The sequence below is a fragment of the Zeugodacus cucurbitae genome, chromosome 2 (assembly GCF_028554725.1).
Source record: "Zeugodacus cucurbitae isolate PBARC_wt_2022May chromosome 2, idZeuCucr1.2, whole genome shotgun sequence".
Lineage (NCBI taxonomy): Eukaryota > Metazoa > Arthropoda > Insecta > Diptera > Tephritidae > Zeugodacus > Zeugodacus cucurbitae.
The window spans coordinates 52,801,894-52,820,732 of NC_071667.1; the positions used below are offsets into that span (position 1 = coordinate 52,801,894).

The 18,839-nt window shown below is 33.5% G+C and overlaps 3 protein-coding genes across 4 annotated transcripts; 1 reads left to right on the top strand and 2 right to left on the bottom strand.

Annotated features, from left to right (window-relative positions):
• Positions 1–2,067: 2,067 nt before the first annotated feature.
• Positions 2,068–3,573, bottom strand: LOC105213558 (THO complex subunit 3). Its single transcript, XM_011186470.3, has 5 exons — positions 3,285–3,573; positions 3,113–3,208; positions 2,760–3,044; positions 2,544–2,697; positions 2,068–2,477 (listed from the first exon to the last, which is right to left on the bottom strand). Exons 1-5 carry the CDS (start codon positions 3,372–3,374, stop codon positions 2,137–2,139), a joined length of 966 nt encoding a protein of 321 aa, XP_011184772.1. The 5' UTR covers positions 3,375–3,573; the 3' UTR covers positions 2,068–2,136.
• Positions 3,574–4,092: 519 nt separating this feature from the next.
• On the top strand, positions 4,093–16,984 carry LOC105213553 (N-acetyl-D-glucosamine kinase). 2 transcript variants are annotated; one of them, XM_011186463.3, is made up of 5 exons: positions 4,093–4,246; positions 8,490–8,579; positions 14,794–15,004; positions 15,361–15,586; positions 16,148–16,984. In XM_011186463.3, exons 2-5 carry the CDS (start codon positions 8,554–8,556, stop codon positions 16,765–16,767), a joined length of 1,083 nt encoding a protein of 360 aa, XP_011184765.2. In that variant the 5' UTR covers positions 4,093–4,246; positions 8,490–8,553; the 3' UTR covers positions 16,768–16,984. The 2 variants fall into 2 exon arrangements, with proteins under 2 accessions (XP_011184765.2, XP_011184764.2); XM_011186462.3 differs by lacking the exon at positions 4,093–4,246 and adding an exon at positions 6,797–7,102.
• LOC105213552 (vesicle transport protein SEC20) lies at positions 4,345–5,417 on the bottom strand. The gene is made up of 2 exons (XM_011186461.3): positions 5,204–5,417; positions 4,345–5,145 (listed from the first exon to the last, which is right to left on the bottom strand). The coding sequence occupies exons 1-2, from the start codon at positions 5,282–5,284 to the stop codon at positions 4,540–4,542; spliced, it is 687 nt and encodes a 228-aa protein (XP_011184763.1). The 5' UTR covers positions 5,285–5,417; the 3' UTR covers positions 4,345–4,539.
• Positions 16,985–18,839: the final 1,855 nt, after the last annotated feature.

An 18,839-nucleotide genomic window follows, 5' to 3' on the forward strand; every position in this document is an offset into this window, starting at 1 on the left:
ATTGTGGTGACTCGAGTTAGGGAAGTTCAAATGTATATGTATTATTTTAAGAAGCTGTCAAGAAAAAAATTCTGAAACATTTATATTCGAAAAATATGGAAATCTGCAAAAGAGGCACACGATCATTTCCATACTATTATCTTGTACAGTTGTTGAAAATAATGAAAATCGTACCCTAAAGGATTGATCTTCAACAATTTTTATTTTTTTTTATTTTATTTTTTAATTTTATTTTAAGATTTCTTCCACATATCGCGAAATATAACGAAATTTGTTGAAAATTCTAAAAATAATGAGATGAAAAATATTGTTGGGAATGTTTTCAATGGAATAAGTAAAAGTACAGTTAAATCTCGGAATTCTTCCTGGACGTAACTTTAGCGATTGGAAGTTCTCTTCATTTTACTATTTTCGTAAGTCACTGTGAAACATATAGCTCCATTGCACTGGTGAGAATTTTCTCAATTTGTTCTTAATCGGCAATGAATATTTTTTCCGAATTTTTATACTCTCGCAACAAAGTTGCAAAGCTCCTCCCACTTATGCGTCAAAAATCTCCAAATCAATTTCAATGAAATTAGGTTCATAATATTTTTCTGGCATCCCAATGATATGTTATGAAGATAGACCAAATCGGTTCACAATCAGGCCTATTTCCCATTTACCAGAACGATCTGAATCGTTTACTTTAAAATACATATGTATATAAAATAAGCACTAGTAAGTAAGTAAGCACTAGTAAACGATAGTTAATATGTGAAATAGCTTAGCAAAATTTAATGAGGATATAATTTTGGATGGAATGTAGCTGTAGGCAAAAATAGTTGAATTCGGTTCAAGAATTATCTCAGCCCTATATACTATACTAATTTTACTCAAATTATCGCTTGTTGGGACAGACGGACGGACAGACAGATATCTCAATTTCAACTCCTACCATCCTGATTATTTTGGATATACATATACCAACCGTTATGTGAACAAAACTATTATACTCAGTGTGTAATATGTTGCGGGAGTATAAAAAGTGGTCAAGTAGCTTAGCGCATTTATCGTCTCACACGCCATCATGTTCTCATATGTACTTAAACTTCCCACTTACCAATAGTAAGCTTGTCAACTCGCATTTCGCTACTAACCAACAACAACAAAAACAAGAATGCAGTACACAAAGCTTGAAAAAGTTCCGCAAAGCAATTTTAAAGCAATGTCATATGATGTTGTGTAAGCATAAAATAACTAACCTGAACATTGATACTGATGACAGCAGCCAACCACTTCAGTGGAACAGTCGCATTGCAGACTTCGGCGCTGCAGTCAGTTGAAGTACACTATGCGAATTGGATCGATGTATGTAAGTCACTATATGTATTCATATACACACATCCATATACAGACTAATCTGATATTTTGAAAATAAAAAAGCTATTACTTTCCAATACCACTTCCAATTTAAGTTTCATCATGCCGAAGGAACAATTGAAAGTTGTGCAAACCGATATGTGGAATGGACACAAAAAGTTGTAATAGAAAAGTTAAAATAGTCTAAAACTAAACAATTTGAAAATCATGCAGTTTTACTGGGCCAATATACATACACACATATTCACACAAGTAATTCACAAAATTCTCCACTTTTGATCCGAAATCAGATAGAAATTGCTCTAGTTACTTGTTACTCTGTTCAATTACCGTAAGTTTTTACAGTTAAACTTTGTGTAATACACTTTAAACAGTTTAAAAGCGAAAAAATGTAATTACGTTGATATTCGATGCACTCCAATATACATATATATATATATGTGTATACATACACACGCCGTACAAATCCACATTGCCGCAAACAATTGAACATAAATTGGTTGTTTGCGTGCTATGCGCTCGTACTAAAACGATTGAGTTTTAACTTCGACTCCGCCTTTTTAAAGTGGGAGTCAATTGAGAGCAAGCACTGTTATTTACCAAGTGAAACTTCGTTTAATTACCATTGCTAAAACACTGGCTGGTTTTGCTAATTGAAACAGCAATTTTTAAATCAAACGATAAATGCAAACATGCAATTTGAAAAGCGAATAAAGTATATTTATTTGCTAAGTCAATTTTAGTTTTATTTTCAATGCATTTCCAAAACATCAATTACTCCGAAAACCCAAAAACTTTGAGATTACCCGCTTCACGTCTTCGATCATTGCCATCTTTGTCATCACACGCATAGGCGAGTAAATATTGTTTGGGATGCCATGCTACTGTGAAAGTTGCAGCATCTACAGTGACATCAGCAACTTTTTCGCCCGTCTCCGTATGCGCTATGTCGATAAGCAAATCCTCGCTAGCCGATGCCAATAGCTTACCGTCGTGACTAAAGGATATCGTACGTACTGGCCAATCCAGACGAGATAGCACACGCAAACAAGCCAACTCGTTTGCATCCCAAAGTGAGACAAGCGCGTCTGCTGAACCAGTTGCAAAATATTTACCTGTCACAAAAGCAAACATAATTATTGCACTTTTAAACAGAGATATATAGCTAATATAAACGTTACCTGTAGGATCAAATTCAATGCAAATACAAGTAGCAGGATGTGCTTTCAACACGTGTTGCAATTCAAGACTAGGATAGCTTAAGATGTGCACACAGCCCATACCGTTTGTCAAGAAAAACAGATCACTTGTATTGTTCCATGCAATTTCATTCACCTGCAAGAGAAATATATTATTTATTAAATAAATCAGAAGCAATATAGTGTAATTCATCATACCTCAAAATTAAACTGTTCCTCAGCGCGTATTTTATTTGTGCGCGTATCAATGAATGTCACCAAGTCTTCTTTATTACCAACCGCTATAGTTTTGCCATCGGGTGACCATGTGATATTTATATTTTCACCTTTTGTATTTGTCACGGTGGAGCACTTGCCAGCGCGTATGTCCCAAATGCGCACAGTCTTATCACCACTTGCTGTACTAAGCAGATCTGCATTTGTTGCATGCCAACAAAGCTGGTCCACAGAACCGGTATGGCCACGATAGGTATTCTCCTTACTCTGCGTTTGAGATATCAGCAAGTTAATTGAAATTTAAGTAAATAGATTATAATCCAATACACACATACCACACGATCACGTTCAAGCGTATACACCGCTACCGTTTTGTCGAAGGAACCAGATGCCAGACGTCTACCGTCACAACTCCAACCCACAGAATGTACCTACATATTATATTTTATTTATAATTATTGCCGATCTTGATAATTTCTTAAAAATGTTTTTGTAGCACTTGTTTACCTTCGATGTGTGCGCCTTTTGTTCACGTATTTTTCCATGTGTTTTGAAGTATGCTTTCAATTCCTCTAAAGACATATTGGATTGCCCCATTTTTTTGTGATTAATTTATTTTTCAAAAGAAAAATTAAAATTGAATAAGTATAACAGACTTGTGTTTTTATTAAATTGTAAAATGCCGCAACAGATGTAAACAAAACTGCATTTGACAGTATGCTACTTCTTAATACAGCCATTAAATATTCACAATTGCGTGCAAATATTTATCAGGAGAAGAGCATATATGCTGATGAATTTTGAAAAGGACGTAAGTTTAAATAGGGCGATATTTAAATCATATAAAAACCAAAATGTCCAAAATTTGGGAAAGCTGTTTGAGAACTCCAGATCAAAACTCCCTAATACAAAATAGAATTTTACTCATTATTATTTTTGGGACGATATTTACTGAAATGTATTAGATTTATTAAACCAATGAATAAATCCAACAGGATGCAAAACATATAAGGTTATATAAGGACATTAGAACACAGTGAATATAAAAAAAATTATTTGCATATCATTTTATGACAATCGGAACCAAATATCTGGATCCAAGTGGGATCTATATAGCGAGACATTAACACGGCGTCAACAACCATAACCCATTTTCAGAATTTTGTATGCGGCTATAAAGACTAACTGAAGTTCTTCATAATATTATTAAAACAGTAGCTTTAGCGTGTCATTACAGAATAACAAGATTTTATATTTGTTTGAATTTTGATATATGCATACGGAACATTTTTCATAATTATACTTTTAATTGTTTTATTTTATTACTGAAGTGTGTTTTGCTCTTTATGTGCATTTGTTTTCATTATAAATCTATTGGCATTTTGTTATATTTTACATATTAAATTTTAAATTCTCACACAAAATTTATAGTCTTAACAAATAGTGACAGAGATTGAATTAAAAATCGCGTAAGTTTCAAATATGGCTACAGTAAGAACTATTTAAAATTAGCTAAAAGAAGCGTAAATGCGTACAACAGCTTCATTAGTTATATTCTGCGTGTCAGTTTAAAGACATGTATAAAGAAAATAAATTATATTAAACCACTAAATTATATTCTCACCCATTTAGAATCTCCCAGTCTAACTTATGAGTATATCCTTTACTATACATTGCCTTAAATATAAATTCCCTAAACAAACTTTTAACAAACAGTTCGCACATAAACTCCATTCTGCGCAGTTCTAATAATTAATCACGTCTAGAACAAACGTTTTTGCACAATATATAAGACACATGCAAGAAAAAATGCAAAAGCAAAGAATAACAACATCTTATCTGTACACTCTCGACGTCCGTATTTCTTTAGAAGTTTTCCTGATTGCGAAATTGAACCGGCTGTATTTTGCAGTTCATCACGTGTCGCTTCTACATTTTGTGATGACGCCACCAGATTTTCCAATGTAATAGCGCTCTTTTGCGTGGTTTCTGAGAGGTGTCGAGATATGGCCAGCATTTTCTCTGTTACATTGTTCTCCTGTGATACTAAGCTACCACGATTGTGACGTGATGACGCACCAGTTGTTCTTTGACGCAAATCAGTTTCACCCGTTATAGCCATTAGCTCTTCGCGATTAGCCTTCTCAATTTCAATGCGTGTCGAAATATTGGCTTTACGAAATGCTTGCAATGTCTTCGAAAATTGATCTCTGTGTGAGTCCACATCCTTGCACAACTCAGCATCGCCAGTATCTCGCGCCCAATCATCCAGGTGTTGTATACTTTTACGCAAGGCTGCCAATTTAGCACGACCTGCTTCATTTAACGCTTCCAATTCATGAATACTGCCACGATATGTCAATATATCCTTAAAAATGTATTTCTTCATAACAAATTCAATAAACCTGAACTTTGACCGAACATACCTGTATTATTGCTTTGACCTGCAAATTGTTATCAATCAAATCTTGTCGTATTGTTTGTAATGTATACTTATGCATATCCATTTTTGTCAAATTGTAAGTGTTTACTGCTTTATTTTACTATCTAAATTATTATTATTTGACGCAGGCAAAACAAATGTATGAAATTTTGCAGTATCTTCTTCTTCTTGTTAGTTAGTGTGGCATTCGCAATAGTCACAGTGTTGGATGTTGTAGGAATTTTGTTCTGAGACAAATACGGGTTTTCTGGTCTTTAGATAATCAATTTATTCATTTAAATAATTCATTAAGCGAAATTAATATTTTTTAGGCTAGTAAAGTTTGGAAATGTGGCATAACTGTGCTTAATTTTATTACTTGTATTGTATTAACCATTTTCGAAAATAGTGTTATAAAATGATTTTAGGGTGACCTTATTATTTGCTAACGAAAACATGTAGTATTTCCGTCTCTCAATTTTTTCTTACCGGTATTTTAGGATATAAAGTTTTGTATTAGTAGAAATGTTAAATTTACATTACATTCAGTTTATATGTATATTAAACTGTTGGTTATTTTGATTAACCTCTGAAAATTATAGCTGGTGGCCATATACATACATACAATCATTTATTTTTGAGTATATGTATGTGCATTATGTACTAGAAAACTTTGTTGTACACGAACATACACACATATGTATATCCGTGTTTATTCTTTTTAAAAGAAAAAAATGCAACTTGCCGAAAGTATAATCAAAACAAAAGTGATTATTCGGCATACCAAAGATACAAATAAAAAGAGAACAACGCTCCCATACAAAAATTGCTTTTATTTATTTACTCTCTCTCACCACACAAAAAGCTTTTTTATCGCTTATGAATTCTCAGTTGGTAGTTTAGTTTCGTGCTTATTTGATCTTATTGGAGAATAAACATTTATAACGACTAAAACGTGCGCTACTCGTATAAAAATAAAAATATTTTTTAGTTAAATTAAAAAATATATTGGATTGAAACTGACTAACTAACTCCCCACAAGTCTTTTTGTCAAGTTTTTTTTACTATTTGAAGTTTTCATGTTGGTGTTGTGCGACAAATGATGATGACTGATATATTTTAAGAAAGATTTTTACAGGTCAATAGTTTGGCATTAACCGTTATTGTATATAAAAAATCCAAATTCCTCATCAAATAACTCATATTGTAGTACCTATATCTGTAGTATCTTCACAAAAGATTTATTAATCAGTTAACACTTTTAACAATATTCATATTGCCGTAGTAATTAAATTAAATTATAATCTGTAAATTTTTCTGTTATCTATTTGGAAATATACTAGTAAAAAACATGCAATAAAAGATTAAAAGAGCTAACTGCGCCATTCACTTTCTTGTGACAGATTACACTTACTTTAGCATATATTTTCGAAATCACACCTACAAATCGCCCAACACACCTGCTATTTCTTAGATCTTAGGTATCTTATCAAAAGCACACGCTTATCAGCCGCGCTAATATTGCCGTCAGTAACGCTGGTAGCACAAACGTCGAGTTAACCACGAAGCGGCCTGAGATTATTGCGAGCGTTCGCACAATTTTTGCCATTCGTATTTTGTGTTTAGCTTTTAGCATTTGGCGTCGCCGTATGCCGTTGAGCATTGTTTTGCGCTTTATGCTTTCTTGTTAATTCACTACTTGCATGCATCGACCAAATTTCAGCATTGGAATTGGTGGACTCAATCATTTCGTGCATTCACTTCAACGCGTTCGGAAGGGTGGTGGTGCACTTGTCAAGTCGAAATTAAACAAGTTTTTTGCTGAGCAGCTGTTCGCTTTGACGTTGTGACGGCACATACCGACATACGAGTCTACCCAAAGGGGGCAGCATACCTTCACTAGGTACTGAAATATTTTCAACATTCTTTGCCTATTTTACTTGTGTTTTCATATTTATCATTGTATACATATAGCACGGATGTTTAACTGATTTGCAGTGGGAAAAAAAATTGTATTTTTTCTGTATGAAAAGTTGCTTGCTTATTAATAAACAAACAAAATAAAAGTGCAATTAACAATTGACGTGGCAATGTGCATTGCAAAGACTAAACAAAGCTGTGTTACAAACATTTGACAAATGCTGGTAGCATCTACCCACATTGAACGAGTTGGGCGAAAGCAGAAACAAAACAAAACGAAATATTAAGGAATTAGAATAACAACGACTGCAAGTGCAAAATATGTGACAGTTTTCATTTTGAAAGAACGATGTGTGAAATTAAAAATTGTATTATTTAGTTTATCTTTAAATTTTGAAAGCTCTTGAAGTTTTGTTAACAAAGATGCTTAAAATTAACTGCTTCCTGGATATGACCACAAGAAGTGTTAAGCCCTCAGCAAATTAAAGCTCCAGGAAATTAATTGCGCTAAAATTGCATTGCATTGCACTGCCAACTCGCTAACCGCCATTTACAATCGGCACAATCGACTAGTCTTCATGGCCTAAAACATGTGTTGGAATGGTGATGGCTCGTTTAAATGGCACAAATGCACGTACCTACATATGTAAATACGTGTGCACTATCATGTACATATGTATGTATATATTGTATGTGCGCACAGTTCGCTAACCTTCGCTTTTCAATTAAGAGCGAAAGTTCAAGTTGCAAAAGAAGAAAAAGTATATTACTTATACCAAAAAGAATGCCAAATTTGTTGAAAGTGAAGGCGCTATAAGTGTTATTACTAGGTCAATAATACAATAGTGTTAATTGTTTTATAAAAGCACACGTATTTAATAAGTGTTATTGCATATTTTTATGACAAGCTGAGTTTTTGATAAACACTCAATAAATATGCCGCGTAAGTGGATTTGAAAAATTGTGAATATTTGGTTACAACCACCAGTTGATCGCATGCACGGCGCATTCACTCAGACACTTTTTGTTGTTATTATAAATTTTGGAATTTTTTTTTTTTTGTTAGTGGCTAGAGTATTAATGCAATTTTTGTGTTTGCGAGACTTTTAACAGCTCAAATTACTATTGCGAATGTGAATAAAGTATAAAAAATTGAGTTTGGTATTTTATTATTGTTTGTTTGGACAGACATTTGATTTGATTACTCAATATTGACAAAAACAACAATCATGCACTTTAATGGTATCTAGATAGAATTATACAATTATATTGCACATTTATTTCGTTACAAAAACAACAATCGCGCTCTTTACTGGTTTTCAGATAAAATTACTGTAATTGTATTACTTAATAGTTTTATTTTATTTCAGGTGATGAACGTGGAGTGGTGATATTTGGAAATTTGCGCATTGCTAATTATTTTTTTTGATCAAAATGAAATATTTCGGTGGAGTTGAAGGGTGAGTTTAAACGATATGAAATAAATTATACTCAATTAGGTTAAATTATAATGATGCAAGTACATATATGTATGTATGCATTTGTGTTTACATACATACGTCTGTGTGCAATATTATTTTTGAAATAAATATTCAAATAAAATTCAACTGTTCGTAAATTAAACAAATAATTTTTTTCAACATAACGATTTTTTCTCTAAAAAAATATTCAAATTAGTATTATCTGCAAACAGCAGGCTAATTTTGAAAATCGGCAAATAACAAAAAAAAACTATTATATATATACTATATTGAAAAAAAAAAGTGTTTTGGTGAACACATTAATATTTATCAATTAGTTAAATATTTAATAAATTTAGAAGTCAATATACTCTTTAAACGGAGTATATACACTTATTGCTTAAAATGTGTGACTCCTTGATGAAATATTTATTGCAATAGTTCCATAAAGTACCTCGCATCCGAAGAAAACAATTAAATAATTAATTTGAAATATTTTGAATATGAAAGAAAACTCATCTTCTAACAAATTAAAATTTGTTCAATCTTATAAGAGTATTAATTAATCAATTCACACATACATAAGTAGATAGATACATACTACATATATTGATATGGTATATGCAATTTTTATGTTTGTACACAATTTATAGTACTTGTGAAAAAGTACCCACTCTAAATCAGAAAAATACCCGCAAAGAATTTCAAAAACAAATTTAAATTATAACAAAGTGTCGAATACATAGTACATATGTATAAATATGTATGTAAGTATTTCATGCTCTCATATCGAACAGCACTTATTTTCATAAAAATTTTTATACTCTCGCACAATGTTACAAAGAGAGTATTATTGTTTTGTTCAAATAACGGTTATTTGTATTACCTAAAACTAAATGAGTTGGATATATGGTTATACAGTGGAACTTCTCTAACTCGAATCGCCATAATCCACAAAATAGCTTCAAGTTAGAGAGACTTCGAGTTATAGAAATTTTAATTAAAACATAAATATTTCAAAAGGCTGTAAAATATAGATTTATACAGAGTTTTAGATATTTATTTCGCATAAAGTTGTATGTACATAAGTTAAAACATGTACTCTGTGCCCAAAAAATAAGGTAACATTTGAAGGCTCAGCCAATACCAATTTGAAGGATGTTTTGGGCCTCAAGCGCGTCAAATATCGACTGGTACCGAAAATTCATTCGTAATTCGTGATCATTTCGCCAAAACCTCGTTATCGTATCGTTCCGCAACCACCGTATTCACCTGATCTGGCTGTTCACCAAGCTCAAAAGACCGTTTTTATACGATAGAGGAGATTCAAGCCGCAGCGAAGACGGAACTGAAGGCAGCTCACAAAACGATACGTATCTCAAACTCTAATAAATATTTCGACATGAATTTTGACATAAATGTGACTGACAGTACTACCAACCTAAAAAAAAAATATTCTCCAAATCCTTCGACGCGCGCAGTTTAAATTCAAATGTCACCTTATTTTTTGGGTACAGAGTATTCTGTAATTTTCTTTGCTGCACTTTGGCTCTTGACGTCTGTATCCTATTCCTTTGTTACATGATTTATGAAATCTATAAGTGCAATATCATATCATTTGTTCGCCTCCCAACGAATTTAGGGACTCTTTTAATTTTTGTATTATGCCCTTGTCGAAAAGTTCGATTTATGGAAGGAAATTTGTATGAAATTTAACTTCTATTGCCCATTCAAGAGTTCGAGTTATGGAGATCTTCGAGTTATGGAAGTATTTCAATCCCTCATACCCAAAAGCAAATATTATCATTCAATTTTTTTTTGGTGCAATTCTGAGTGATGCTAAAACGATTATATCTCGTTTGTACACTTGTTTGCGGAAATAATTACGATAATCACTTATGAAACTCTAGCGCCAGATTAATTTTGTATTTGTCACTCTATTATAGGAATTTTATCAGACAATAATTGACAGTAATAACAGTTATTTAATTAACATTCATTCATGTTGGTGTTTTATCGAAACAAGTGGATTGTGCAAAAACAGCCATGAGTTGACTAGATAACGAAAAATATGTAGGAAAAATTATATTAAGTACTTACATACATATGTATTTTCACACATAACTGAACAAGTGGTAATTGGAATTTATATAGTGTTTTTTTTTTCAAACAAAATTATGTTGGTGTTTATTTAGAATACAACAGCTTTGCAATCTAGATTACATACCGTGTTTTAATGTGGAAAAATATCAAAACACCTAATCATAACCATCGTTAAGGTCTCTTTGAGGTCAGAAACTTATTTTTTATAAAATTTTTGAAAATTCAGATTTTGTATCGATCGAGATTTAGATCCATTACTTTTCGACAAAAAAATGTTATTTAAAATATCATGAATAATAATTTTAAACCCAAAAAATTAACACACCTATCAGAAAATCATACAACATATTATCGGGTGTTCTCAGACTGTCGACATCTACTGTATCTCAGGAAGCCAATGGCAGTTACTACTACTTATCACTTAATGTACTAAAGCTTTGAACTATTGTTGAACTTGTTGTTGTTTGTTGCATTTACCTACATCATATACATAGTTAGCCATCGCAATCGAAATAAATCACAATAGATTACAACAAAAAAGTGCACTTAAATTTGATAGCTGTGAGCTTAAATGGGTGCTGAGTGGGGTTTCAATTTACGACAAGTGGGTATTTAAACGCTTTGGACCAGCTATTCATATATGTACTATATATAGAGTAGAGTATTGCAAATGCGTAATAATGCATTTTATGTCGCAAAAAGAACTCAATAACACGTGATAGACGAAAAAAATAAAATAAAATAAAATAAAATAAAATAAAATAAAATGAAATAAAATAAAATAAAATAAAATAAAATAAAATAAAATAATAAAATAAAATAAAATAAAATAAAATAAAATAAAATAAAATAATAAAATAAAATAAAATAAAATAAAATAAAATAAAATAAAATAAAATAAAATAAAATAAAATAAAATAAAATAAAATAAAATAAAATAAAATAAAATAAAATAAAATAAAATAAAATAAAATAAAATAAAATAAAATAAAATAAAATAAAATAAAATAAAATAAAATAAAATAAAATAAAATAAAATAAAATAAAATTCAATTCAATTCAATTCAATTCAATTCAATTCAATTAAATTAAATTAAATTAAATTAAATTAAATTAAATTAAATAAAATTAAATAAAATAAAATAAAATAAAATAAAATAGAATTAAATAAAATAAAATAAAATAAACTAAAATAAAATAAAATAAAATAGAACAAAATAAAAAAAAAATAAAATAAACTAAACTAAAATAAAATAAAATAAAATAAAATAAAATAAAATAAAATAAAATAAAACAAAATTAAATTAAATTAATTAAATTAATTAAATTAGATTAAATTAAATTAAATTAAATTAAATTAAATTAAATTAAATGAAATGAAATGAAATGAAATAAAATATTGAATTATTTTAGCTAAAAATTATAATAACATTGTTGGTCTTAAAAATTAATATTTTTAGTTAAATGATTTATTTTTATTTCAACGCAATTTTTAAGAATATAAAAGTAATTTTATAGCCGAAAAAATGATTGTTACTGTATTTAAATAAGCGAAATTGCACGCGTTAACCTTTTTTGGTCGCTCAATTAAGGAATTTACTGCGTACGTCACAAATTAATGTTGATTGCTATAGAATTCATCCAATTAAAAAGGCGACCAATAGCGACAAATTTATTTATATGAATTTGTATACATATTTACAATATCCATGTTTGTATGTACTTTTGTACACTTGTACTTTCATTGGAGGACATATTCATCTATAATATTTCATCAATTCAATTAATCACACAAATTACACACGCACATACATATGTATGTACATTCATGTGCTGCAGCATCCACAGGCATATACTCATACATACATAAATACTGTGTTATTTTTATAGAATCACTTTTTCTTATAATAATTGACCAATTACATTTGCATAAGAATAGACTTACAAGCAATTAATAAATACTCACGTGTGTATATACAGCTAGACTCGCATTTATTAACATACCCACACATATGTAATGTGCCCGTTAACCGTTGACAAGCCTCTTAATTGGCAAATGCAAAGATTTTACTTGGCAACAACACAGTTCACCTATTTCCATTACAATTACAGCTGTGGGCAGTCAAGCCCCTTGTGTGCCTCCGGAAACTGTCAAGGCTAGTGACTAGTAGTAAACAGTGACAGTAGTTATCGCAGCTAATATTACTAACATCTCAACTATATAGACTTAAATGGAAAGTTTAATGACACAAATGAGTGTTAAGCTTTAAGATAACTGCCAGACATGATAAGCTGATAGGGTTTATCTGTCTGTGAGGTGGAAATTTTTTAAATCAGTTTACGTAGCAAACAACGTTTTGGGGAGTACAAAAACTACTACTGCCATGAAAGCTGTTATAAAACAGAAATTTTCGAATAGTTGGTTAAAGTGAAGGGCTGCATTAGCGGTAAAAAATATTTTATTTGTGCAAAATAAAATTTTAACCTTTGAATGAAGCTCTATTAATTCCTTAATCGAACTATGAAATGAGAATTTCCTCTGAAAGGCTTGTATACTAATTTTCTCCTCAACTGTCCCGTTTTTAATAGACTGGGATTAAAATATATTGCATTACCATATATTCTATCAACGAGGTGGTGGTGGAAGTGGTTGGGATCGATATAAGCAGTCTCAATGGATTTGTAAAAACGCTTCGTCGTTATTAGAAGTTCTTTTGATCTACATATATATATCAAGAAGTTTTTGGCACCAAAAATCGCAGATTCAAGTAATTTCGTCCCGAAATCTAATCTAACCTAATATATGTGGTAGCTATTATCAATCAGTACTAAAATAAAATTTTTTGATGAAATCAATCCCAGAATAAATATTAATTTCATAAGTCTCTAGAGGACCACACCGACATCTTACGGCATATAGCACCCGAGGGCATAGTTCGAGGAAGCTGGGATTTTAAAGGAGTGCGTGCTTGGACACTCAATAATCCTCTCACATATCAATTGCATCTCGAGATTTTTGGAACAACGCCATGTCGCCAACCCTATCCCTTCTTTACTCTTATTCCTTCGAGGGAAGTTTGGGTGGGAGGAGTCGTTGGAGGAGAGACGCATTGAGCTTCTACACGAATGGGTCGCAGAAGGCTTCCCAATTACTGCAGCGATTTTCAAGTGGAAGTGGCTGCTATAAAGATACCGGCGGATATATTGCTCCAACCTAGGATGAATCGCAAGAGGCTCTTCGACCTTACTAAAGTTAAAGTTAAAGTTAATCTCTCCTTAGTCGAACGGTTTTAACTGGCCATTTCATCGAGATTAACGTTGTTGGATTTAAAAACTTAGCGGATCCTAGCTGTAGAAGTTGCCTGAAAGGAATCGTCTCATCACTTTATTTTGATATGCCCCGCCTTTGAGTGATCATGGCAAAAATTTCTTAGCGGATAGCGGAGAAGTGAAAAAGCTCTGCATATTTGTAGTAGGTTTAGAGCGCTTCGTGGAGTCTTGATATCTAATCACGGAAGGTGATGCTGGTTTAACAACGGGCTGTGTTTCAAAGTTCTCTCTGGGGAACAACCCAACCTGACCTCATCTAATATAATATCCTTTTCACTTTTATACTGTTATATGCACAGAATGTTTTTTTTGGACAAGACTGGTTCCAACACTCGTACAAAACAGAATTTTTGGCTACTTAGCATACCTTTTAGGTCGTGTTCTGTAATCGGGTTTAGAAAATAGTGTCTGAGAGCATAGAAATAATAATCCCAATATACAAATTTGAATTAAAATCTACATCCACGTCTATATAATAAGATGGGTAGAATGGAATTCGGTTCGTATGACACTGTGAGTCCAAAAACTTGCAAGAAGAAATACGTTTTTTAAATCTTAATTTTTTAGAATTTAAGTCTTCTTTTGCTGTTAATTTAGTAAAGAATACACCAAGTAATTAGATAAAGTCAGGCATAAGTTAATTAAGAGGTCACTAAAGGTCCACGTGACCATCTCAATGAAGAATGTAAACATTTGTTAATAATTTTATATTTACAAATCAAATTTTACATAAAAGCACCTACGCACAATAAATAATTGGTGCTCTTGTTTTTCTTTGCAGTGGTGCCACACACTCACGTCTGGTGATCTGCGATGACACGGGCAAATCGCTTGCGCTAACCTCTGGTCTCGGCACGAACCATTGGATGGTCGGTATACCGGAAGTAGCGCGCCGTATAGCCGATATGGTGGAGCGCGCCAAAGAAGAAGCTGGCATTGCGCCCGAGGTGCGTCTAACCAGTTTGGGATTGAGCCTCAGCGGCTGCGAACAGGTGAGCAGCATACAATACAGTTATGCATAAATTAACATTTCAAATTTGGCAACGGCAACCCGTTTTGTCTTGTTTGTATGCATTTAATACCGTAAGCTTAACGGAATAGGCGAAAATATTGAATTCTTCGTTTTCAAGGTTAACTTAAGCGTGCGTCATTACCACTCGTTGCTCTTTTGTAAATATAGTTTATGAATGAAATACAGTGTGAATAGTAAATATTGATAAATTTAATTTTTCAAACATATTTTCGAGTAACTTTCCCCTGATAGCCAAAGTGTCTTACTGACCTACCAGACTAACCTAATCTTTCCTGATAGCTAAACTAATTTGAGATTTTTTCTTTCGTTCAATAGGAGGCCACAAATGAAGATCTTAAGAAGGAGATGTTCAAATCCTTTCCTGATCTTGCGCAGAGTTACGTCGTCTGTAGCGACACCATGGGCAGTGTCTTCACCGCTTCACCGATTGGTGGCATGGTGGTGATTAGCGGTACCGGTTCCAATGCTCTCTTACGTAATCCTGATGGCAGCACATACACTTGCGGTGGTTGGGGGCATTTTATGGGCGATGAGGGCAGTGGTAAGTATATAATATTGTAGAAAGGTCCTTAAAGTATTATTAAAATCTTCGGCTCATCTGTTTAGCCTTGATACCAAGCTGATCTTTAGATCAATATCGAGATATTTTTAAATTGTAAGAAATTTCTCAGTTAACGATTAGGTAGACATTTGTGGAGATATCCATTTATTTAGCCTTATGAAAGTCCTGTTTTTCCTGGTCTAGGCATCAAAGGAAAAGAAACCGAAACAGAAAAACTTGTGGGGTTATCTTCAAAAATATCAGTTCGAATGAGACATTAAATATCTCATATTATCATATTTTACCACTTGAGGGATCGTATAGTAGTTATTCTGAGTGGTCGGTTAGGTAGGACAGTATAGTAGTTATTCTGAGTGGTCGGTTAGGTAGGACAGTCCATATCGTTTATAAATCTTTCCCAGTTTCGATCACTAAATTCAATCTGTCTTCGGATCTTATTAATCACTGCAAGCTACTACATATTTCCATTCCATACTTGAGCTTCTATCATGAGAACGTAGTTGCATTAATTTTCTCTTATTCACTTCTTTCCTTTACTAGCCTTCTACATCGCACATCGAGCTATGAAAATTGTTTTCGACGACATGGACAATTTGCGTAGATCACCTTATCCCATCGACCGCCTCTGGGAGGTTATCAAGCAGCACTTCAATGTCGACACACGCTTCGACCTACTGCCACACTGTTACGCCAACTTCGATAAGCCGTTCTTTGCGAGCCTCTGTAAGAAGATCGCACACGCTGCCGATCAAGATGACGAGCTCGCCAAATGCATATTCAACGATTCCGGCGCGTGTGTAGCGCGCAGCATAGCAGCGCTGGCGCCCAAAGTGCAAGATGAACTGGTCAAAACCGGCGACCTGAGCGTGGTGTGTGTGGGCTCCGTGTGGCATAGTTGGCATTTGCTGAAGCAAGGCTTCGAGCGCGAAATGTGCAAGCATGATGTGCCGTTCAATCTGAAATTGGTCACCATAACGAAGAGTATGGCATATGGTGCTTGCTATCTGGCCGCGGATGCCATCAACCATCGACTGCCGCGCAACTATCTGGACAACTTCGATGTCATGTATCACTATCGCACGAAAGAGAAGGCAACAAATGGTCACACTAATGGTAATGGTCAGGCAGTACCATCGACGGATTGTATTTGTCCCAAGTAAAAATAATAAAAAAGCAAAAACAGTAGTATCAATGCTATAAGTTAAGAGAATAACAATAATAAATATTTGTTGAGTCGTGCCGAATTCCATAGGTTAGTACATACATATACATACATACATACATATATAATGTATAGACAGTTACAAAATTTACCACTTGTAGTTGTAGTAGTCTTAGTTAAATAAATACAGAAATATACTATAAATAGCAAATCCACTTTTTATTCGTGTCATTCGTTTCATTCAACGTGACTTCGTCAGCTGTTCAGTTTTCCCAGCGGCGACGTCGCGCTTAACACTGAATTGCACAAATCAAGGTTACTGCGCCATGCCCCCAGCTGTGTGTCCACACATGCATACTGTAATTTTGCGATAAGAAAGTGTATTTCTACAACAACAAAGCAATAATATTAGCTCATTAGAGCACTGCTATCGCTTGCTGGTCGCGGAAGTGCACTTGTACCACAATTTATACTTATATCAGCGACGTACAGTGTGACGCCAATGGTCATAAATGGGTGGAAGCTGTTATGGTATGATCTAAATAAATTATTCGACAAATTAAGGATCTCATAAATTTTAAGGAGCCTACGAAGAGCTGATAAATTGTAATTAAAGTTATTTTTTGACAAGGACAATCAACTTGTTTAACGTTCGTTTGATTAGGAATGTAAACCTGGGTATGCGTAGTGGAATAACATCTTTAAACTCGATAACCCTACAACGCCAAATTCTCTTATGAACCGAACATTCGAGCCAAACATCCCGAAAAATCTCTTCTTGTCCCTCGCATGTAACGTGTTTTTGTATTTTGATGACGTGTTGATTCTTCTTCTTGACTGGCGTAGACACCACTTACGCGGTTATAGCCGAGTCCACAACAGCGCGCACGCATCTCTCTTTTTGGCAGTTTGGCGCCAATTGGTAATGTCTAGTGAAGACAGGTCCTTCTCCACCTGGTCCTTCCATCGGAGTGGAGGTCTCCCTCTTCCTCGGTTTCCACCAGCGGGTACTGCATCGAAAACTTTCAGAGCTGGGGCACTTTCGTCCATTCGAACAACATGACCCAGCCAGCGTAGCCGCTGTGTTTTTATTCGCTGGACTATGTCTATGTCGTCGAACAACACATACAGCTCATCATTCCATCTTCTGCGGTATTCGCCGTTGCCAATGTTTAAGGGACCATAAATCTTCCGCAAAACCTTTCTCTCGAAAACTCCTAGTGCCGTCTCATCGGATGTTGACACCGTCCACGCTTCTGCACCATAAAGTAGAACAGGAATGATGAGGGACTTGTAGAGTTTAGTTTTTTATTGATTAGATTGGAGTATTTCGGCCGGTTGTATTTCGGCCTCTTTTGAAACTTCGGATTCAATAGAATGATTTCCTTCCGTTTGATCACGGGTCTTAGGATTTACCTTAATCAAGTACTTTTTTTGGCCGCGTCAGGAAGAGGATGTGAAATGATTTTCCACTACGTCAAGTCTAAACCTGCTTTGATCGGTATGTTTTTTATACGGATTCCAGTATAAGTGATCCCAACTCGGGGGTTTGATTAGTGTAAAATCGGGCACAAGTGAATTCTCGAACTTTAATAGCCTATAATTCTTATTACCGACTTCTGTGGATAGTGTCAAGAAGAAGGTCGCAGTTACTACAGACAATACTTTTCGTTTTTTTAACTTTCTTTAATAGTATTGTGACTACTTCTATTATGAACCAAAGTTATTATGAAACCGATACACTGTGCGAGACAAGTTAGATATGAGTTATTGTGTAACTAAAAAGCAAGTGTAACTTCGATAAATGACGTTCGTAGATTTTATTGCTTTTTTAAATGCGCATATGGGCGAGAGACCACGTCACTGGTAACCATCGTGCACTGCGTTTAATTGCTAAATCGTCACATCGCCGAACTACAACCGGCAGCTTCGACGGTAGTAAAGTCTTTGAACTATGGAGTATTTCTATAATATTAAGAAAATACTATAAGATGGGTAACTGACGTTCAAATTACAACTGATAAAAGTTTCCAACTGAGACATTCATTCATTCGGATTCCGCTCCGAAGG

Excerpts from the sequence above, each read along its gene's own strand:
- LOC105213553 (XM_011186463.3), top strand. The coding sequence starts at position 8,554 with ATGAAATATTTCGGTGGAGTTGAAGG. Across the intron at positions 8,580-14,793 it reads TATTTCGGTGGAGTTGAAGG|TGGTGCCACACACTCACGTC; the intron begins GTGAGTTTAAAC and ends TTTTCTTTGCAG. Across the intron at positions 15,005-15,360 it reads GCCTCAGCGGCTGCGAACAG|GAGGCCACAAATGAAGATCT; the intron begins GTGAGCAGCATA and ends TTCGTTCAATAG.
- LOC105213552 (XM_011186461.3), bottom strand. The coding sequence starts at position 5,284 with ATGGATATGCATAAGTATACATTACAAACAATACGACAAGATTTGATT. Across the intron at positions 5,146-5,203 it reads AGGTCAAAGCAATAATACAG|GATATATTGACATATCGTGG; the intron begins GTATGTTCGGTC and ends TACATTTTTAAG.
- LOC105213558 (XM_011186470.3), bottom strand. The coding sequence starts at position 3,374 with ATGGGGCAATCCAATATGTCTTTAGAGGAATTGAAAGCATACTTCAAA. Across the intron at positions 2,698-2,759 it reads AGGAACAGTTTAATTTTGAG|GTGAATGAAATTGCATGGAA; the intron begins GTATGATGAATT and ends TTTCTCTTGCAG. Across the intron at positions 2,478-2,543 it reads CATTGAATTTGATCCTACAG|GTAAATATTTTGCAACTGGT; the intron begins GTAACGTTTATA and ends CTTTTGTGACAG.